The following is a 23,029-nucleotide window of genomic DNA, read 5'->3' as shown; positions in this document are numbered from 1 at the left end:
ATATATCATTTGTGCCTTACATGATTTGTGATGCAGACATGCTCTTCTCAGCAAGTTTCATGGAAGGAGTGATAGAGAACAGAGTGTGTCCCAACGCAAGTAGAGAAGAACAGTAATTTAAATAGGCATGTTGCTCACAACAAATGCTAGGTTCATGCATGACGTTTTCTGGCATTTGTTTCCTACTACAATAAATACCTAAAGGGGATAAGTTTACTGTATGATGGTGAAAGATAAGAAAGAATTAAGCTGCAAGTAAAACTCAAAGGTTTGGGTAAATTAGGTTCACAAGTCTGTGTCTCATGTATACATTACCTGTTTCACTGGTAAAAACTTGAATATTCAAAGGTTTAGATATCATCTCTTGGTCTTGAGAATAGTTAAAATCCAAATTCACAGATCTAGGAACAGAAACATGAATTTGCTTCTTTACTCAAAATAGGGACATCTTTGAAGCCTTGCCAAGATCAATCTGCAGCCTAAGTTAGACACTAGCAGCCCTCAGACAAATTTGTCATTATGAGACTAAGCTGCAGGGAGTCTTCTTCCCCTTGGCACACAATAGGAGACTGGAAGCTTCTGCTTCTAGTCCACAGCAAACCATAGTTTGCTGCTTTGTCTAAATGTGACAGGCTGTGGCTTGTGCAAACCACAGTTTACCATTAAATTAGGATTCCAAATACAATTTCATAATTGTTTGGAAACCTGATCGGCTGGCAGCCATTGTTTCCACAAGGCATAGCATGTTGTGTTTTATTAAGCACATGAACTCAGTGCTTTGCTTGGACTCTTCCTCATAATGTCACCATTATGTCTGAATTAAATCTTCAGGAGATGGAGTCATCTTCATCAATTCTTGCACCTTTGTATATACGCAGGAAAATTAAAAAAGAACTAAGTTGTTGCAGCATTGATTGCTTTTAGGCTTGCCAAACAGAAAACCAATTCATAAATACACATGGGATATCAAGATGCAGAAATAAATCTGCAATCACTATCTACATTGAATAGTGTGCCACAACAGCGCTAAAAGAGCACCCCACAAATGGTCTCCTCTAGAATTCACCTTCCCAACGGCAACACCTCCTGACAGGAAATGATTTTACAACTGGTTTGGAGTGCGGAGATATATGTGTAGCAGCACACAAAGCTGAGATATTGCTTAATTCAATTCTAAATAGCTCTGAGGAAAACAGCTAGAAGGCACGACACCCAAACTCACTTTAATCCTATGTCATCCAAGTTGATATCCAAAGGTGTTTCAAGCTGTTGGAAAACAGAAAGGCACTAAGTAATGGACTCTGCAGAAATGGCAAAGCTGACAGCGAAATTAAGAGATCAAAATGTTGAACTTTTCATAGAATGGAGGCCTTTTGTGGACTATTTAAACAGCACAATCCTAACCATGTCTATTCAGGAGTAAGTCCTACTGAATGTAATGGGCTTTACTTCAAGGTAAATAAGGCTACGATTGCAGTCTAGATCAACAGAATGTTTGTATTTTGAATTGAACAAATAAAAGCTTAATAGAACTTACTATTAGTTTAAAGTTTTTATCAGGATAAAACTGGATGCAATATAGTATGTCCCTTGATTCCTACAACAAAGAGAAACTTTATTGGCATACATTTAAACCACTGGGGAAGAATTGGACATTATCTTGGCAAAGCATGCTCATGCTGGCTAAGTCAATGGGAATGCATGCATGAGGAGACTAATTCTGTCCTCTGCTCTTGAACCCATACTTTCCCCCTAATGCGTCTCCCTACACTACTACTCCTTACAAAGCCAGGCTCATTGCTAGCTTTAGAGCCCAATTTGTGAGAGGAGAAGAAAAAGCATTAGAGCTGCGTTTGACCTTCTAACATCTAATTCTGCCCTTAAAAGCTCTCCATCCTTAAAATATATGACCCTTCTTTGAACATATGTGCCCTGAAGCAATTCAGAAAGAAAGTACAAAAAAATTCACCACAACGCAGCTTTGATACTTCCTTCCTGCCTCCCCCAGACTGTCTACCTTCTGTCTGTAAATACTTATGGTTTTGCTTACCATAAAACATTGTTTGCAGTTTCATAAGAGGAAACCTTTTGTGGGTGTCAAGCTGCTTCCCATTGCCTTTTGGCACAGACATGTTAGAAAAACTGCAAACACTATTCTCAGTTCAGAGTGGATCTTGAAAACTTAGAGTAGCTGTGTGTGTGTGTTTTAGTTTAAAATTACAAGTCTACAATTTGCAACAACATTTCAGTAGGGTTAAGTACATTTGCCCTGCACAGTTTTTAACAGTTGGTACTAGGAACGGCGTTTCCGTGCGCTGCTCTGGTTCGCCAGAAGCGGCTTAGTCATGGTGGCCGCATGACCCCGGAAGCTGTACGCAGGCTCCCTCAGCCAGTAAAGCGAGATGAGCGCCGCAACCCCAGAGTCGGTCACGACTGGACCTAATGGTCAGGGGTCCCTTTACCTTTACCTTACTAGGAACTCTATTAACAACAACAACAGCAAAAACCACCACAAAAGTATACCTCTCCTGCAAGTCCTTATGAAAAGTGGCCTCATAGCTAGATCAGCAGTTCTGAATTATTTGGGGGGGAAAGATGCCAGGCTGTGACAGCTGGGCACCCTAATCTGCACACCTGGGTACACTTCTGGTGCCAGTATTTTTTTACTTTCAGGAAAATGACATTTTTACAGGCTTGCTACCAAGGAACTCCGACTCACTGTCATTTTAAGCTTGGCCATAGCGCCTTAAGTTAGAAATCTCCCTGATGCCTTTCAAGTGCTAATATGCAGATACATTAGGCACTCAGAGAGAAGTTGAACTTGAAGCTTGTACTGGGGGTATCCTCAGTTTAGATCAATAGTGGACTCTTGCTAGCAATTTTCAATGTGTGTATGTCTATGTGTATATATTCAACACACACCCACACACCCCAGTATGAGACTTCCAGAACATACAAGTGCCTCTCTTTCTACTTGACCTCCAACCCACATCATGATTGGACCTACTCAAACCCCTGGTAGAAGAAGCTCTGTGCCCATGGCAGATCAGCACTCACTGACATGACCCAATGCAAATATATGCACACTGCAATCTGCCTGTACACCACATACCTCTGCACTGTGGTTGGAAACGTGAATATCTTATCTAATGAATCTAGTATTTCCTCACTCTTCATTTAGTATAAACCTCCCAGGAAGAACTTTCTGGCAGTAAGAGTTGTTCGAGAGTAGAACAGTCTCCCTCAGGAGGTTGTGGACTCTCCTTCTTTAAACAGAGGCTGGATGGCCATCTGTCATGGATGCTTCAGCTGCAACTCCTGTATCGCAGAGGGTTGGACTAGATAACCATCGAGTTCCCTTACAGCTCTACAATTCCATGAGTCTATTATTCTCTCCCGCAGGGAAGATCTTTGCCCTAAAACATCAGTCTTCCCGGTGCTCTCCCCCGCTCCATCTTTTTGTCATTTTGTATTCAGTTTAATTAATGACCAGAGGAAAGCACAGCCTGTTGTCTCACGTTACAATCCTCTAAGAACATAAGAAGAGCCTTCTGGATCAAGCCAATGGCTCATCTGGCCCCGAATCCTGTTCCCACCGTAGCCAACCAGATGCCTACAAGAAACCCGCAAACAGGATCCAAGCTTGCTGCAATTTCCAGCAACTAGTATTCAGAAATAGTGCTGCCTTCAACTGCAGAAGCCATGTGTAACATCAGGCTTTGGAGACCTGTGGGACTCTGCTAGTCCTCACTTCCCCATCACAGACCTAAAGGGCTTTATAGTTATTGTCCCCTAAAGAAGAAAACTTCTTCCCCCCTGCATTTGCTGTAAGAGAGATACTCTCTGCCCTCCAGCTTCCTCTTTCATACTCTGTTTCTGCTCTTTGCTTCTCCAATTCCTCCATCAAGTCACGCTGCTGGTAGAAAGGGCTGTTTATAGTCCAACTTCCCACCCTAATCTGATTCAGCCACATATGTCTCGCTGGGTCCTGCTGCCCTCTCCCCAGAACTCTTGGCATTGAATCCATCCAGCCTCTACCACTTTGTAGATTTCACCCATAGATGCCAATCCGATGTGAATGCTGCCTCTGTAACCAATCTTTTACTTTCATCACAAACTGAATATTAATCACTCTCTTTCGTAATCAATTGTTCTAAGCTTTGGCCTGCAGTCTTTTGATTGCTAATACCTTGTGGTATAAAATGCAATTCATTCCATGGCTGAAGACTCTGCTCATGTTCACCCCAGAGATGAACATGGAACTGTAGACACATAAGGGAGAAGCTTCCGCTGAATTTTGCAAAATCAACACTTAGTCACTCAAGAATCCATTCTCACTACTAGATTCCCAATATTCAACTCAGTAATACAGGATCCCATTCCGTCTCCAGTAGGTAATCACATTTCCCCCCCTACTCAATTAAGTACCAGGGCATAAATGGCAGGTGGCATGAAAGTCTAATTTTGAGGTAAATTTCAAAACACATTTCTATCTCCCTTATTATCAGAAACCCTGCTACTATTTTAAAATGTACCATTTTCTCTGAATAAATAGCATGCAAGTGCGTAACCAAAGCAACAAAATATTGCATATTTTCAACCTTTGAGGCAATGTAAAATAATGTTTGCTCCAGCATATTCCACTGGGCCCAAAAGATGTCGTCAACAATTCTTTGTCTTGAAAGCTGGCTTGCATTTTCTATCATCTAGAAGGGACAGAAAATCAGCATTAATCAGGAAAAAAGTGAAACAATGTGTGTCAAATCAAATACTCTGCAGTAACTAGAGACCTGTTCAGGTAACACTCCCAGAAACTCAACATGTGCAGTTTAGGTAAGAATGCAGGTAATGTTTCTTTCCCACCATCCCCAGCATGAAGAAAAACACCTGACCTGAATAATCCTGCAGCTAGTTTAGGAGGACAGCCAAGACCAGGGGTCTGCAACCTTTAAGACAAAAAGAGCCACTTGGACCCGTTTCCGACGGAAAAAAAACTGGGAGCCGCAAAACTCATCATTATAAAAGTAACTTTTTTGTCACTTTTTTTTATTATTTCTTTGTTTGACCCCTCAGAATTACTCCTCCTCATAGAAATAAACGTTAAATTAACAAGTTACCTTTTTGTGTGTGTGTGTTCTTCACTCCCCTTCAAAACAGTGACCAGCGTACATGCCCCCTTTCAATGCAGTGACCAGCATACATGCCCCTTACAATGTAGCGGGCGGGCGGGAAGGTGACGTCGGGATGGTGCGTGACTAACGCACGCCGCTCCCATGCGACGTCACAGCCAGTACAGCACCTGCCACAGTGGGGAGTGTCGGGGCACACAATGCGCCTCCTCCTCTGGCTAGTATAGACTCTCCTCCCTGCAAGATAGGGGAGTGGTTGTGGCCGGGAGCCGGACTCCGCCTCAAGCAGGGGGCGTTTGCCCCCTGCCTCCCACTCACCTGGCTGGCGCCCACGCCCTCGGTCAGGCACCCAACCAGGTGCCTTCAAGGGGGCGTGTACAGCAGCCTGAACTGCTGCAGCGCCAGCCTCCAGCCCTCAATTTTGTCGTCCCGTCGCAAGTCAAATCCGCCCCGGAGCCGCGGCAAAGGTGTAAAAGAGCCACATGCGGCTCCGGAGCCGCGGGTTGCTGACCCCTGGCCAAGACTATGAGTCACCAAACTAGATTAATGGCAAGATCTTGCCAACTTGTACTCCAGCTGGGGGCTGAATTTGGCCATCTAGTTGCTGACCTTATCTATATTACACAATGACAGTCCATAAAAATATCAACCCAACCAATTCCACTTGAACAAAAGAATTAAAGGGGAGTGGATTAAGCTTCTTACCACACTGTCTCCTTCTCTGACAACTTTGATGTCGATTTTTTCAATATCTTAAAATTGAAAAACAATGTCATTTTGTGACTTTTTATGCAGTACAGACACACAGACCATCAAACAATTCAATGGATATTTGGCTTCTAAATGATGAGCACATTTGTGCCAGCATATCTGCACATGAGTGTTGCATAATAACACAATGCTGGTGGCAATATTGAGTTTCCGAAAGCTTACTAGTACAGATTTAGTGTGCGATCCTCTGCTTATTTACTCAGACTTAAGTTCTATGGTACTCCCAGGAAGATGGGCGTAGGACGGCAGCCTGAATGCCACATTCTAAGCCTCCGTGTGCTGGTGCTAATGTTCAACCTGGCAATTTGCAAATGGGACACAACAACATTTTTTTACAAATAAGGGCAAATTGTCGGTTATCCTTCATAAACAAACAGATCTGAAAGTCATGATGCATTGACGAGAAACAAAGCTTCCAGCCACACAGAGTTCTTTCTTGTGGTTCTAGGTCTGCGTGAAACCATTCCCACAGTTCATCTATAAAACTTAATGCTTTTTCAAACAACCCAGGAGGTTCTAGAAAGAACAGAACAATGCATTTTCACAACCACAAGGTCGTTTTAAGAGACCTCCCCCTGCCACCACCATTTAATCAGAGGTAGTTTTTTATACAATAGAATGCCACCCATGAATGCCACTCAGGCCGAGATCTTTTTCTTCTCTCAACACTTCCTAAAGCAGGATTAAAAAAGAGAAATGGACCTTACAACCACATTCTCTCCAAAGCAGGAAAAGACAAGACACTGCAGAACACCATAAAGGTAAAGGTACCCCTGCCCGTACGGGCCAGTCTTGACAGACTCTAGGGTTGTGCGCCCATCTCACTCTATAGGCCGGGGGCCAGCGCTGTCCGGAGACACTTCCGGGTCACGTGGCCAGCGTGACATCGCTGCTCTGGCGAGCCAGAGCCGCACATGGAAACGCCGTTTACCTTCCCGCTAGTAAGCGGTCCCTATTTATCTACTTGCACCCGGGGGTGCTTTCGAACTGCTAGGTTGGCAGGCGCTGGGACTGAACAACGGGAGCGCACCCTGTCACAGGGATTCGAACCGCCGACCTTTTGATCGGCAAGCCCTAGGTGCTGAGGCTTTTACCCACAGCGCCACCCGCGTCCCTGCAGAACACCATACCAACCTACAATCAAAATGTACATTTTATCAAAATGCTTTTTAAATTTAAGTACTTACATTTATCTTCTGAAATGAGCAACAGGTAGCTTGCTGGAGAAGTAATTGTTTCTGCAACTGGATAAACAAACTGTAAAAGGAAATTGTTCAGAGATAACAGGCTTGCTGTATTGAGGCTAGATAGCTGGCTAGTGGTGTACTGCACAGTCTAATTGAGAGAATGGTATTGTTACTGTTAAATTATATTTAAGGTAGAAATCAGGCTTTATGTCACTTTGGCACAAAAAACAAACCTAACGGCTGTTACTACACACCTAATCATGAAAAGTTTGCAAATATTACTTACCTGCACTCTGATCCAGCTATCCACAGCCTTTAAAACTTTCACATTATTTACTGGGTGAATTTCAATCAGCAAGGTCAGACATTTAGACACTAGGATAAAAGCAGAATTAACATAATATTAGTCTGCTGTTTGTAAATTATATCCAACATCCATTTAAAGCTGTATCAATGTTTTAAATACCTGGGGGAAACAAGAGATTTGTTCTTTCTTCTGTTGTTGACTGGAGAAAACTGACCGCTAATAACAACAAATACATAGAAATTGTAAGCGTCAAATATTGAATTCCCACAATTTTTGTTTGAGGGAAATTAAGAAGACTTTCAAGGGATATTGCTACAGTGGAGGGGATCCTCAGCCCTAGGGAATGAAAGTGGCCTGTCTAACGCAATTGTATTACTACTATGTTTATATTAAAGGTAAAGGTACCCCTGCCCGTACGGGCCAGTCTTGCCAGACTCTAGGGTTGTGCGCTCATCTCACTCTAGAGGCCGGGAGCCAGCGCTGTCCGCAGACACTTCCGGGTCACGTGGCCAGCGTGACAAGCTGCATCTGGCGAGCCAGCGCAGCACACACGGAACACCGTTTACCTTCCCGCTGATAAGCGGTCCCTATATATCTAATTGCACCCAGAACTGCTAGGTTGGCAGGCGCTGCGACCGAATGACGGGAGTGCACCCCGCCACGGGGATTCGAACCGCCAACCTTTCAATCGGCAAGTCCTAGGCGCTGAGGCTTTTACCCACAGCGCCACCCGCGTCCCATAGCGCCACCCATGTCCCATAGCGCCACCCGTGTCCCGCAATGCTATAATAAAAACGTATGGTGGTTAGCTCATATTTAAAAATGAATACTCATGTGTGCAAATCATACTAAAACCATAATTTAGCGTCATGGGCATGAGATGAAAGAAGATAAGGCAAACCTTGGAACTGAGTATTTTCCCCTCCTCTACTGCAAGACTAGGAGAAATTCAGAAGCTTTGATTTCTGCTTCTGATTAATGACAGTATTCTGTGTTGGCCAGACCATAACTGTGCTTAATTCTAACTATGTTTATTTTAAACAAGCCAACTCCAATAACGTGGTTTGAAGTTGGCTTGATTGATCTGGCCAGTGTAACTATCTGCAGATAAACAAATGTGGAACCACATGTTTCCAAACTCCTCCTCCTTCTGGGCTTGGAGGAGCAAGTGGAGAAGAGGAGCCCAGGACTCATTCCTGCTCATCCATGTTGCACTAAACGATGCTTAAGTGTACAAATGTGAAACCCACAGGCCCACTCCCTCACCACACTGCATGCTAACATGCCAAAGCCTGCATTAAAAATGGCATAACTTAGATTATACTGCAACACTTAAAGGATTAATGCTACAAGTTAACAAGATACAAGGAGTCTTCATACAGAAGCAGTCTTAGAAATTAGCCAGGCGCGTGTTGCTACTGCCGTGGGTCCAACTGCAACTGTGTGAAGATTTCTGGGGCCAAGTTGGCGACCACAGTTTAAAAACCTCTCCCTCAGTTCATAGTTAATACCATTTCCATTTCCACTGTGTGTGTTTCTCTTCTCTTGCATACTGGGGCAAGTGAACTGTTGTAAGAGCAAGCAATGCAGTTGAGATCATAGAATTGTAGCATTGGAAGGAATTCCAAGGTCATCTACTACAACCCCCTGGCAAATAGATATTCCATTGTAGTGACTGCAACCTAGATTTTAGGTGCCGTTTGTCACGTAGCTTATATGTCTGAGTTTCTAACACTGTACAGAAACATAACTTTACTGAGAAAGCAACAGGAAGGAGCTTACCCAGCAATGTCTTCTCACTGTTGACAGAGCAGCTGATCATGTGCAAGTCCTTTTCAAAAGTATATAAGTGCTATTGGGGGGGGGAAATGTTTGGACATTTTATGAGCAAGTATAGCTTAACTACATTTAGTTATCGCTTTCTCCTTGTTCTTTACATTCACACACTTTAGTCTCCACACAACTGACCAACACAATCAGTATTAGTGCAACCCGCTTAAAACTAGGTTCCTTAAAGTCCATACCAGGGGTCAGCAAACTTTTTCAGCAGGGGGCCGGTCCACTGTCCATCAGACCTTGTGGGGGGCCGGACTATATTTTATTTGGGGGGGGGGGATGAATGAATTCTATGCCTCACAAATAATCCAGAGATGCATTTTAAATAAAAGGGCACATTCTACTCATGTAAAACACGCTGATTCCCAGACTGTCCGCGGGCCGGATTTAGAAGGCGATTGAGCTGGATCTTGCCCCCGGGCCTTAGTTTGCCTACCCATGGTCCGTACCCTCAAAACCAAGCAATTTGGTGCTATGGAAGTATAGAGAATAGAGGTATCTTGCCTATTATGCTAGACCAATCAACACCTGCACATCTTATCTACTGGTCATGTTTTGTTCAAGTTATTTATTCTGAAAGGTCTCATAGTTATAATAGATGCCAATTTCCACCAGCTTTCCCTCTAATGCTGGATCTTATTTTGACTGTGAATCACTGTGTCTAGATATGGTAACAGGATGATGGGTCAATCCAAGGAGGAGTCACATGGAGGTACAGGAGATTATGAGCAGTTTTAGGGATATGAGTTTAGCTACACATTCTCTCCCTGATTATACTGGTTTGTGATATGATGGTTTTGCTGGACCTGCCTTGGCTCCTGGGTGGCACCAGTGCCCAGGGAGACCTTTCTCAATTACATCTGTGTTGGGTACTGAGTCCCTTTTGGAGAAAAGCTGTCTCCGAAAATCTCATACCCTGACCTGCAATACTGCCTGCACGTACCTGCACCTGAGGGTGGTATAAAAATTGTAGGTGTCACAGAATGAAGCCATTCATATACGTTGAAGAAAGCCAGGTAACATGTAACGCCAGAACATTTGCCACTCACTGCATGTTTCCTGCCAAAACTGAGTCAAACCCAAGCCCCAATTCATAAGGGGAATTACTTCTGCCATGTGAACCTCACTGTGCCAATTAAGATCCTCAGGCAAATCAGCCCCTAAGGAGGTTCATTCTGAGGGTGCTAATAACAGAATGATTTACCTGAATTGCATCTTTAAATCCTACCCTATCTAGAAGATCTGTTAAGCTTATTCCCTTTAGTGTCATGATCTTAGCCAAACCCTTTTTTCTTCTATGAGGATTCTGAAGAAGTCAATAGTGCTGCTTTATAATGATATGTCAATATTCATAATTTTATAAATGGGTGGGTGGGTGTATACACACACACACACACACACACACATATATACACATACATATATATGTGAATGATTAACTGTTATAGATTTTACGCTTGTTGTTTTTATTGTAGCAATTCTAAAAGCCTTGATTTTGGACACAGCCAAACTCTATAACACTCCCTATTCTATATGGTGGATGAAGCTTACCTGGTTATTTTGACTACTGGGCTCATACAATCCAATACAGGTGTGCGCCCGATTCCCCTGCAAGGGAAGTGATTCAGCCATGAGAACAGAACATTTTAAAAACATTCAGTGTTACCTGTAATAAAATAACCATTTATCTTCAATTGTCCAAATTTCACTGGCCCTGGTCCCTTATCTTTAAGAGCCCAAAATATATGATTACATTTTCCCCTGTCATGAAGGGAGGTGAAGCTTTTTTTCCTTGTGGGTAATGTCAGGGACCATGGGTCAGTGCTAAACGTGGAAGAAGCCAGAAATCAGAAAGGCCAAAGCCAGGAGTCCTTGTTCTCTTCCTTTCCATTCTTCCTTCCTGCCCAGCAGACAGCCAGGGAAAGGAATCTGTTGTTCTCGCCAAAAGCCTGAACTGATCACCTACAGGGAGCAGGGAGGTGATATTAGACCAAGAACTGTGTGTGGTCCTAGGGCCACAGGTTGCCCATCTCTGAGATAAAAGTGATGATGAGCATCCTTCACCTACTTAACTTCTTGGTGCTGAGCTGCTGTGAGACTCAGAAAGCAGGCCAGGATAGAACGAGAGAGCAGGCGCACACATAGACAATCCTACTTCTCTCATACCTTCTCTCTCAGTTATCCTCTTTCCTCAACTAAATATATCCTCCCTTCTCCCTTTCATGGTAAGAAGAAAGAGAAAAGGCACATAAGTCTGTATTCTAATGCCTTGTGAATACAATTTTGAATGAACTTATAGATTTGGGTTTTTTCTCCCAAGGAAAAGCACTCATCAAAACACGTTGGGAAATTCGGAAACCCATTTTAAATCATCTCATCTTTGCACCTAGTAGTTTCACTTCCTCTTAATTCTGCTATGCAGTGTGACCATCTGCCTGAAGGCTGCCAACTTTATTTGACTGACCCCATTTCTGTGTCTTTAACAGCAGCTCAACAGAAAGAAATTGAGCATGTGGTGTTTGTACTGGGATGGAGATAAACAGATGTTTGATTGCTGTGTATCAGGCCACTGCTAACAGAACAGGAACAGTTAAATTAAAAGCTGTTGGACAGACTATTGGAGGAACCAGCATGGGCTGTGCACAGCCACCATGTAACTAACTGGCACATCCACTCTGTATCACCAGATCAGAAGTCTGTGGAAAAACAACAACAATCTCATGCTTTAAAGTCTGGGCACAATAGGGGAAGCGTCACAGCTCAGTGATGAAGCACCTGGTCAGTGGTCTGCGGAAAAAGCCAGAGCAAAGTGGCAAAAAACATTTTTGCATGTCTAAAAGCGCCAGGTTTAACCAGTTTCTCCAGTTAAGAAGACAGCAGCTGCTGGAAAACATACTTGCATGACCCAATGATCATGAGCAGTCAGTCAGTGGTGGGAGAGTTCCAGGAAAATTTGGGTAAGATTTCTGAAGCTGCTTCAGCTGCCACACAGTTTGCAAAAGTCGTCCACTGTTGGGCGGAGGGAATGCAACCCGGCCCACTCTTCTGAAGCTCAGAGGCATTTGAGGCCTGGGGGCCGGATGCAGCCCAATCGCCTTCTCAATCCGGCCCACGGATGGGCCAGGAATCAGCGTGTTTTGACATGAGCAGAATGTGTGCATCTCTGGGTTACCGTATTTTTAGCCCTATAGGACGCACTTTTTCCCCTCCAAAAATGAAGGGGAAATGTGTGTGCGTCCTATGGGGCGAATGCAGGCTTTCGCTGAAGCCTGGAGAGCGAGAGGGGTCGGTGCGCACCGACCCCTCTCGCTCTCCAGGCTTCAGGCTGCTGTCCGCAAGCCTTGGGAGCCCGCAGGAGTTTCCGTCGGGCTCCCAAGGCTTGCGGACAGCAGCCTGCAGCCTGGGGAGCACAGCGGAGTGCGCCCTGGGCTTCGGGCAGATATCCACAAGCCTGGGGAGCCTGGCGTGACTTCCCGCCGGGCTCCCTAGGCTTGCGGATAGCAGCCTGCATCCTGAAGCCTGGGGCGGGCTGAGCAGCGCACCCCGGGCTTTGGGTAGATATCCCCAGGCTTGTGGATAGCAGCCTGTTCTGGGGGCTGGGGTCGGGGGAAGCTCGTGCTGGGGGGGAAATAAAGATTATTATTTTTTATTCCCCCCCAATAAACCCTAGGTGCGCCCTATGGGCCGGTGCGCCCTATAGGGCGGAAAATACAGTATTTGTGGGGCATAGGAATTCGTTCATTTCCCCAAAAAAATATAGTCTGGCCCACCACATGGTCTGAGGGACGGTGGACTGGCCCACGGCTGAAAAAGGTTGCTGACCCCTGCTGCTCCAACCCTTTTGAGGAGCAGCTGATAGCAAACAAGGAAAGAGGGTTGTATAAATTGTTAAATAAATAGGACTGGATTTTAGGAGGGATTACAGATAATCGGTTGTCCCAGTGGAAGGGTCTGATAAGTACAGTGGTGCACTTCCGGGAGCATCTTGGTGGCGAAAGGCAAGATAGGAGGACAGCTAATATAACAATGGATTCAAACACTAGGAGTCCAATTCTATGCACGTTTGTTCAAATTAAATCCCACTGGTTTCAATGCGGCCAGTTCCCAGGGAAGTGTATGTAGCCCTGCAGTCCAAAATGTGGTAAATAGAAGCACTTCACTGATGAACCAAGCAGGATATGAAGTCAGCATTGCAAATTAATCAGTTTTGTAATGATAAGATCTCTAATTTCAGCACAAAATTAAAGTTTAAATGAAATGAAGGGATGGACACACTTATTATTTGCTATATAACACACCAAGTCTTACTTGAGTGCAATGCCCATTTGTAGTCAGTGTTACTTCCAGAAAAGCAGACATAGCATCATGTAGGCCATTTCTTAAGTCTTATCTCTCTTTCTTTACTTACCTTCCAGGTATAAATAATATTTCCATTTCTTTCAACATTAACTGTGCGGAGTGTCTCCAAGTTATTCCCCAAAATATCTGAAATAACAACCATAAGATGCTTCAGGCCAGTTTAAGCTCAATTATAGTTTTTTAAAAAGACTGACAAAGAAACAAACATCATTAGGACAATAATGCCATGTAATGTTATAGGAATAATTAGTAGTTTTAAACTATTGCTTAGTGGCCTTATTAGGAGTGCAGCTTTTTCAGCATGAATGGGGAAATTGTTTAGAATTCTAGTCTTCTAATGTAATATAAGCCACAGTGTCCCGTGGATATTGTTAACTGGTGGGACAGCGAAATGGGAGATTTGATTTCATCTATAAGAAGGAAAATCACATGAACTTATCTCAAGAAGCTGAGGAGCATACAGGCAGCTCCCCATTTACTCAAGGGTTGCGTTCCAAGGCACCACACGCAATGGTGGGGAGCCCATTAGCCCAGCCTGCCCTGTTCCGCCCCCACTTTGTCCCTTTCCAATGCCCAAAGCGGCATGTGTGTCAGCAGTCACGTGTGACTCGAATGGGGAGCTCCCTATATAGTAGTAGCAGTAGTAGTAGTAGTAGTAGTAGTAAAAACAATACAATGCTGAAGAATTTTCACAAGGACTGTTTTGTAAATATGGAAATGTTGTGGAAATGTAGAGAACTGAACTTAAGAGTGGGAAAATTAGAAACTAAGAGGAACTGATATGGACAGATTTGCCCATCCTTAATTGAAACGCAGAATCTGAGTGGGTTGGGATTGCTGCAGGCACAAGCGCAGCAGTCTCCATTTGCTACTCTCCCTCAGGTTGATAAACGGCTTGGGCTGTCCCTTGGAGTCAGGAGGGAAATATAGGCACTCTCTGTCCCAAACCCTTAGCGCAGGTCAACCCACAAATATGAAACGCTTTATAACTAACCAATAATAATAGTAAATTTAAAATCCACTGTGCCAAAATCCGCCATATTTTTTGGAGGGCTGCAACATTTAACCAACTGACATTACCGTAATCATTTAAAAAGGTGCCCCTCTTTGACAGGGTAGATTTTTTAAAAATTAAAAGACATCGCTTCATACTTCTAAACATTACTGATGGCAGTTTTTAAAGGAGTGGTCCTCACCTCCTTCTCATAGCATGCAGACTCTAAGACGTCTCCCATGGCATGAGCATGAATGAACTACAATGCAAGTGTGCTTCTTACTTCTGCTTTAATCCAGAAGCAAGTTTATTTGCTGGACTAATTTGCTAAAAGTCACTGGTGATTATCAATTCATAGTGCGTGTCTACTCAAACACAAGCCCCACTGAGATCAGGGGAGCTTACTCCAAAGGCAGCATGCACAGGATTGCAGCCTAAGATTTTTTTTTTAATTGAGTGACAGCCCTAATTTATTGTTTTGCCTTACCCAGTGTAATAATTCTTGCAAAATGCTATAACCTGCAACCTGAACGATCCTTGCAGTTTAATTACTGTAGCATTTCCTTGTTACACATTTAGAGTTTGAAGTCAAGAGAGAGAGGTGCTATAAATGTTCTCTTGCCACATTTTTGACAGGAGAAAAGCAAGATAAGTTGTGACACACCAAAGGAAAACTGGTGCACATGATAGACCAGTGTTTCCCAACCGGTGTTCCGCGGCACACTACTGTGCCGTCAGACATTGGCTGGTGTGCCGTGGGAGGGAGGCGGGCGAGTCGGGCGGTGAGAGGCGGCGGCGGCGAGGATCCGCGTCGAGCCGGGGGCGGCTCCGCGGTGGTGGTGCCGAGCGGCGGGGCAGCGCGTGCAAAAGGGAGGAGCGCGAGACAGCGGAGGAGGAGGAGGCCGGCATGTCCGGGCAGCAGCAGCAACAACAGCAGCAGCAACTCCCGGCGACGGCTCCTCAAGCCCCGCCGCCGCCCCCTCCTCCGCCCGCTATCGCCGCCACCACCACAACAGCCGCCGCCGCCTCAGTTGCTGCCGTCCCTCAGTCCCTCGCTCTGCTGCCTCCTCCCACCCCCAAAGCTTGGAGGTTCCCCGGCAAGGGGGAGGGAAAAAACTTTCACTTTCGTGCGTCCCTCCCGGCGTGACGCTGCGCGCTGACGTCACGGGGCGGGGCTTTAATGGTGGTGTGCCGTGAGATTTTTTTTCAGTAAACAGGTGTGCCGTTGCCCAAAAAAGTTTGGGAAACACTGTGATAGACAGTTAGTAGGAAGCTGAATCTGCAGAAGGATTTCCTGCTCTCGCATGCTTCGGTTCAAGCGTTCTCAAGTCTTTTGTGTGAATCACCAGCATTATAATGCTAAAGGTAAAACTGGGTCATATTTCAAGGAAGTTTAAATTAAAAAGAAAAATAAACTCTACACTTTATGTAGACATTCAGAGCTTTCAGGCTGTATCTGATATTGCACTCCAATTCGATATGCCATTCCTGGCATTCACACGGATTATGCAACTCTTTACGGTAACTTTGGGGAGGATCCAGCCAAAGGTTAAGTACTTTTAAGTATCATTGATTTCAACCAGAAATACTTATTAAACAAGTTTGATGCTTGCCAGGACTAAGCAAACTAAAGGAAACCATCACACTTTTCTTTTTACAAACACACAGAAGTCACCTTACAAAGCGGGTTTCACTCTAAAAATTAAAGTTTGTATTAGGCTACTTGTCAGAATAAGATCAATAATGTTGCCAGAGCCATTTGTAGAATTACATATCCAGATACTACTTTTGAAGATACATATTGAAGAAATAATCAGAAAAGACAGAGGACTTTCTTAAGAGTCACAGAGTCTGATTAAAAAATTGTCTATATTTGGCCCTAGCAAGATCCCTCAATGCAGTTTACAAGAAAGAACAAAATACCATCAAGTAAACTAAAAGCTTGGGAGATGGGTGGCGCTGTGGGTTAAACCACAGAGGCTAGGTCTTGCCGATCAAAAGGTCAGCAGTTCGAATCCCCGCGACGGGCGGTCCCTGCTCCTGCCAACCTAGCAGTTCGAAAGCATGCCAGTGCAAGTAGATAAATAGGTACCACTCCGGTGGGAAGGTAAACGGTGTTTCCATGCGCTGCTCTGGTTCGCCAGAACCGGCTTAGTCATGCTGGCCACATGACCCGGAAGCTGTACGCCGGCTCCCTTAGCCAATAAAGCGAGATGAGCGCCGCAACCCCAGAGTCAGCCACGACTGGACCTAACGGTCAGGGGTCCCTTTACCTTTAAACTAAACCTTAACATTAAAAGGAGCTGTGTAAAAACCTAATTAAATTTACAACCATTAAAACCACATGGAATGTTTTCACAGCCCATCTAAACGCTACCAGGGATGTGGTTAATCTCACCTCTTTTGGGAAGGAATTCCACAACGGGTATCTTAATATTTTTTTGAAGGATCAAAAAAGCACAGCAAGGACAACAGGAATTTCCAGGTATTTATATATTGTGGCAATAATTCATAAAAAATGCCTGACTCGGGAGCAAATGTTCTGAAATACACCCCTCCTGGAAAATGATTGGGGTTCTTTATTGCGCTGCTCCTTCTTAAATAGTGTTGATTACAATCCTATGCAGTGTTTCCTAAGAGGAAACACCACTGGAACTTACTTTTGAAGTAAGCAGATGACAGTCATCTAATCCAGTGCCTTTCAAAGTGGTGGTGCACAGACTGGTGCCAGTCCACAAACTGTTGGCTGATGGTTCCTGGTGACTCCACTACAGCCCAGGTTGGATGGGATGCTTCAAGGTCCAAATATGGTTCTGGTCCCTCCCGTAAATATGGTGGGAGGATTCCAGGTCTATTGCATCAGATATATTGAGGTTCACTGATCTAACCCAACTTTGAAAATCACCTAAACTGGAATCCATTGCCACATGTTGGGGCAACATTCTATGGTTTAACTGCAAACGGAAAATTAAGTCCAGTGTCAACTCTCTTCTGGCAAGTTCCATGGTCAACCATTCCAAGACACAGTTGCTGAAGTTATCTATAATTTTTACCTCTTTGCCATAACTTGCAGACACATTCACACTGTCTGTGTAAGGGTAACTGAAGCCATCTATTACTACAATACTAGCCAATTATCACTAGGGATCATATTCCTCAACTATCAACCCCTATTATAGGTAGGCCGATGTCAGGTGTTTTGTTTTGATGATTGATTTCCTGTATTTAGTGCACTTTTAATTTATATTTCTTAACATGATATGCTGCTCACTGCTTTGAGGGCCTTTGGGTCTAAGTTACCACCAAGGTCCTAGGCTGTATATAAGCAAACTATGACCTGACATAACTTGGTCTCCATTTCAAGATCACCCTGAGCATTTTGCTTCAGGGGAGGGGAGTCTGTTTCATCTGAGATTTCTAGTTTATTCCCTCTGAGATACACCCCACCATTACCTTATGCCCTTTCCTGTCCTTCTTTTAGAGGTTTTTTTACAGATAAAACTATATCCCACTGGTTCTCTGCATTCCACTAGAATACTCCCTAAAGTATCTTTGCTCACCTTTAAAGCCAAGCCTGGTGCTGGAGGAGACTCTTGAGAGTCCCATGGACCTCAAGAAGAACAAACCTATCCATTCTTAAGGAAATCAGCCCTGAGTGCTCACTGGAAGGACAGATCCTGAAGCTGAGGCTCCAATACTTTGGCCACCTCATGAGAAGAGAAGACTCCCTGGAAAAGACCCTGGTGTTGGGAAAGATGGAGGGGAAAAGGGGACGACAGAGGACGAGATGGTTGGATAGTGTTCTCGAAGTGAGTTTGACCAAACTGCGGGAGGCAGTGGAAGACAGAAGTGTCCATGGGGTCTGGTCCATGGGGTCATGAAGAGTCGGACACGACTAAACGACTAAACAACAACAAAGCCAAGCCTTGTGGATTTCCCATATTGGCTCAGTAACTTCCTAGAATTGGCTTATCCAGACCTATATCTCCAGATGTCTGTGGCATGTGTGTTTTCCCATACAGCCCTCTGGTCTCTTTGACTGGATATTATGCCCTATTGAACACCTAGTTCAGTTGCCTTATTATATCCCACTGCTATTTGGGAATCAGAAACACTATCATGCTCATCTCTTGTGGACAATTCCTCCCAAACTAGGTGCCCCATTGCTCCTATAACCTTTTTCCCATGGCTCAGATTAAAAACTGCTCTACAACTGGTTACTATTAAATGGCAGCAAACTGGTTCCATTTTGAAGCCTGTCCCTTTTGTCCACACCCAGGTTCCAAAATTTTGCAAAACTCTACATTCAATACATTAGATATGTTTGAGGGGTCAAAGTACACCTAATCCATTTGATATGGTATGGTTTCTGCTCCTAACTTTCATAAATGCTTCTCTTCAGAGTTCATGACCTCCAACTACCCACACTGGGTTTTTGAGGGTTTATATCAGATAGTTGCTTTAGTTCTTGTTTATCTGATTTTAATGGTTATCACTTCTCCAGTCATATGCTGTAATAAAGACACGTGGGGCTCTGTAACTTCTTGTTTTGTAATTGTTCTTCACTGTACTGCAGTTTCCCCAGAGTGGCTGAGGAAACCCAGCCAGATAGGCAGTGTATAAATATTATTATTATTATTATTATTATTATTATTATTATTATTTGCAAAACAAAGTTATTTGCAGTTAAAACAAACAAACAAAAACAGCACATTTCTCAACTTCTCTGGTATTGACATGACCATTAGTGCTTCTCCAACACAATCACATGATCTACACCATCTCTGTGTTTCTAATGACCAAATTTCCTCCTGGCTGGAAGTACCCCATATTTTGTCTCTCTGGGGCTTTTGTTTTGAAACACTGAATAGCTTCAATTAAGTCCACCGATGAATCTACTCTGAGTACAAGATAAGCTGGATACAACCCTCCCGTCCTAAGAATGGATTCCACTTCTCATCCACCACCCAAGCAGCTGTTATTTATGGTAGGTTTAATGAGACCATAGATATAATCACACATCTCCTTTGTCATGTCTAGTTTGACCCGCAGGCTGCCTGCTTCTTCGTGTTATACATCAGACAAAGTGATACATTAGTAGTCTGCTTGTGATTAGGATCATCATCGTTATTTTAGGGAAGAGCCAATACATTATTGGTCAGAAAATAATGTGCTGTTAGTAATACAGTAGATGGTGCATAATACATAAACTTGTCTGTCTTCCTATAATGGGTGATATTCTGCGTTTTGAAAGGAGGCTGGCGTTTGGTAGACAACATCATTCGTGGAACCATATACAAAACAGCACCAGTATAGAAGACATTCACTTTAAAAAGCAATAGTCCAATTTTACTTACAGTGACCTTCAGCTTTGTAAAGGATTTTATTAGACGGAATTATCGTCTCCTCTGGGACCAGCTTATCACTGTTTTTGATCAAGACTGACGATTGGTGTTTTGCAGCAGCTTTAAACGTCCGTTTTAAGCATCCTGTTCTAATGTAAGCAGAGGAAGGCTGTATTCAAAGCACACCTGAAGCCCATTCGTTCCCTCAAAGAATTCTGGGAACTGTAGTTTATGGCTTCTTGGTCATCGTAGTTCTGTGAAGGGGGTAAACTACAGTGCCCAGAATTCTTTGAGGAGCAGAGAAGGGGAAACTATGAATGTGCTTTAAGGGTACGCAGCCAGACATTTTAAAGATTATTTCTGGTTCTCTTAGAAGAGGGCAGCGCTGTGAGAAGGGGGGGGGGGGAGGCTGCGACGGTCATGAGGGGAACCTGCCCTCCCGACTTTGCCGCCGCACTCCTGCTCACAGGTACTCAGCTCACCTGCCTGAGCAACCTTGGTCCCTGAGCTGAGGCCGAGACCCGTTTGTCACCTGGCCGGGGCTGCCCTGCGCTGGGAAAACTGCTTCTAAGTTTCCCAATTACAGATAGGTAGCCGTGTTGGTCTGCCATAGTCAAAACAAAAAAAATTCCTTCCAGTAGCACCTTAAAGACCAACTAAGTTAGTTCTTGGTATGAGCTTTCGTGTGCATGCACACTTCTTCAGATACACTGAAACAGAAGTTGCCAGATCCTTCGATATAGTGAGAAGGTGGGGAGGGGTATTACTCAGAAGGCTCAACAGGCTCATCACAGCTATCTGCCAATCACCCATTCCCACCACCCTTCTGAGTAATACCCCTCCCCACCTTCTCACTATATAGAAGGATCTGGCAACTTCTGTTTCAGTGTATCTGAAGAAGTGTGCATGCACACGAAAGCTCATACCAAGAACTAACTTAGTTGGTCTTTAAGGTGCTACTGGAAGGAAATTTTTTTTTGTTTTAAGTTTCCCCAGTACGAACCCGGAGCGGAACAAGGCGAGCTAGCAGCTGAGTCCCGCCGCCCCAATTCCAAAAGAAATTGCAGTTTGGCTCGAGTGCACATTTAACAGGTCGCGAGGGGTTGTTTTTTTTGAGCGGGCAACAAGGACAGGAATGCGCGACTCCACCGCTCAGGAAGAAGAAGAATAAAAATAAGAATAAGAATAGCAATAGCAATAGCAGCAGCAGCAGCAGCAGCCCTCACCAGCATCAGCGTCTCCCAGCAGCGCCGCTTGCTCGGAAAGCCAGGGCCCCACATCTCTCTGGGGATCAAAGTGGGCGCTCAGCTGCAGCAGCATCGCCCCTCCTGCCCAGGGGGAGCCCGGGAGCAGCAGCCCCGCACGAGCCTCCCGGGAGCAGCCTCCAGCAGCAGCCCGGCGGATGCCCCGCAGCAACGCCGCCTGAGGCCTCGCCTGCCCGGCAGGGACCCGGGGCTCCCCGAGCGCCTTTCGCTTTTGCCCCGGGCCCGCCCCTCGCGGGGAATCTCCCAAACTAGGCGGAGGAGGCGCCGCTGCCTATTGGACGCGCCGGGTGTCACTCGGGGAAGCGCCGGCCCTGCAAACTGCGCGGAGCCTGCGCCTCCCCCGAGATGCGCCCCTTGCGCAACAACGGGCGGCCCCTGGCGCAGCGCCGGCGGCAATGGCTGGCTGGGCGCGTTCGCGAGGGTTGGTGCTTCAAAGCGCCGCCGGAAGGTCTGGAACCGGGGCGGTGAATGGCCAAACCGAAAGTAAATGGGTCGCATCCTCTCCAGGGACCGAGATGATTGCATGCGCGTAGTAGACACCCCTCGTCCGCCCCCTTCCTCCGCTATCTGCATCTTGAATGCGGATCCAGGTCGCACGTCGGTCTTGCGAGGTGAACTCGCATCTTGCTTCTGCTGTGCAGTGGCGGGGGGGGGGGCGCGTGCGGGGGCCCCGTTAGTGTTTAAATTGCACCGGGAGTGTTTCCCTGAGTGGCGCTTGCAGGCGCATCTTTAAGCTCCCCGATCTTCCCCTTTTTCGCCATGTTGAATGCCGAGAAGCTAGGTTTCACCATTCCCGAAAAGAAACCGGGTGTTGGTGTGAAAGCAAAACAAGCAAGCTGCGGTTTAAAGTGGGATAGGCTGGAGCTCCAGAACTTGTTACATATTAAATGCAAAAACATTTCAGGAGGAACCCTTGTGAACGACAGTTCTAACCTTCTGCATACAAATCGACATGTGCAAACCTTCCAGGACGAAGAAGTCTCTTTCCAGTGCAAAATACCGTAGCAGGAGAAAACTTGCAGAACAAAGATTCAACCATGCAATAGCTTTTTGGATGCATGGAGAACGGGGGGGAAAGAGTTTTTGCGCAGGGAGAGGCGGGTGGGTCAGAGACGGACATTCAAGTCAGAGAGCGAGGAACAGGGGTTTTGCATGGGCCTGTTTTTTATTATTGAATAAACCACTGTAACCCCCCATGGGCCATTGTAATGGAGTGCTTTAAAGTCATTTCTGCAGCAGGTAAAGTAATTTTTAGCCCCCCAATTCCACCCCAACCTGTCCTGTATTTTGCCCGACCAAAGGTGGCAACCCCCTGCAACCCTTAAGAAACTACAGCTTCCAGGAGTCTTAGGGAAAGCCGTGGCTGCTCAAAGTGGCATCATACTTCTTGCACTTTCTTGCAAGCCCTACTAGTGATACCAAGAAACAGCTGGCGGAGCTCAGTGGTATACCACATGTTTTGCATGTGTCAGTTCCCATGAGCAATCCCAGGAGCTCAGCTAGGTAGGAAATGCCTGAGACTTGAGAAAGCCACTGTCACACGGAATAGACAGCGCAAGACTGGATGGATCTGCATATGTTTAACAAAACCCTTATAGAAATATTTATGGTTCAGAATCAGACCAACTGGAAAAGTTATTTTCAAGCAGCCTCGTAAATAACGTTCACATTATTTTCAGCCCCCTTCCTAACTTTAAACTTCATACACATGTGAAGTATTAGCTGGTCATGACTGCCTGGATTGCAGGTCCTGATTAAGAAGAGGAAACCTGACTATGCCCATATTTGGTTCTGAATCGTTTGCAGTGGGGCTAGCAAGAAGCTTTAAAGCAGAAA

The 23,029-nt window shown here is 45.0% G+C and overlaps 1 protein-coding gene across 1 annotated transcript in view; it reads right to left on the bottom strand.

Moving 5' to 3' along the window:
- GSAP (gamma-secretase activating protein) overlaps window positions 1-21,331 on the bottom strand; it is a 51,861-nt gene extending 30,530 nt beyond the window's left edge. The window contains exons 1-12 of the mRNA XM_077935773.1: window positions 21,155-21,331; window positions 13,639-13,715; window positions 10,782-10,838; window positions 9,177-9,246; window positions 7,554-7,610; window positions 7,374-7,462; window positions 7,088-7,157; window positions 5,835-5,881; window positions 4,602-4,706; window positions 1,538-1,597; window positions 1,223-1,266; window positions 316-401 (exon numbers count right to left, since the gene is read on the bottom strand). Of these exons, the coding sequence (XP_077791899.1) occupies window positions 316-401; window positions 1,223-1,266; window positions 1,538-1,597; window positions 4,602-4,706; window positions 5,835-5,881; window positions 7,088-7,157; window positions 7,374-7,462; window positions 7,554-7,610; window positions 9,177-9,246; window positions 10,782-10,838; window positions 13,639-13,715; window positions 21,155-21,248 (856 nt within the window). The 5' untranslated portion in view covers window positions 21,249-21,331. The remainder of the gene's footprint in view (window positions 1-315; window positions 402-1,222; window positions 1,267-1,537; window positions 1,598-4,601; window positions 4,707-5,834; window positions 5,882-7,087; window positions 7,158-7,373; window positions 7,463-7,553; window positions 7,611-9,176; window positions 9,247-10,781; window positions 10,839-13,638; window positions 13,716-21,154) is intronic.
- Window positions 21,332-23,029: the final 1,698 nt, after the last annotated feature.

This window comes from Podarcis muralis, chromosome 10, assembly GCF_964188315.1.
Source record: "Podarcis muralis chromosome 10, rPodMur119.hap1.1, whole genome shotgun sequence".
Classification (NCBI taxonomy): Eukaryota; Metazoa; Chordata; class Lepidosauria; order Squamata; family Lacertidae; genus Podarcis; species Podarcis muralis.
The sequence above is the reverse complement of the archived record's forward strand: the minus strand, read 5'-3'. Positions and strand labels throughout refer to the sequence as shown.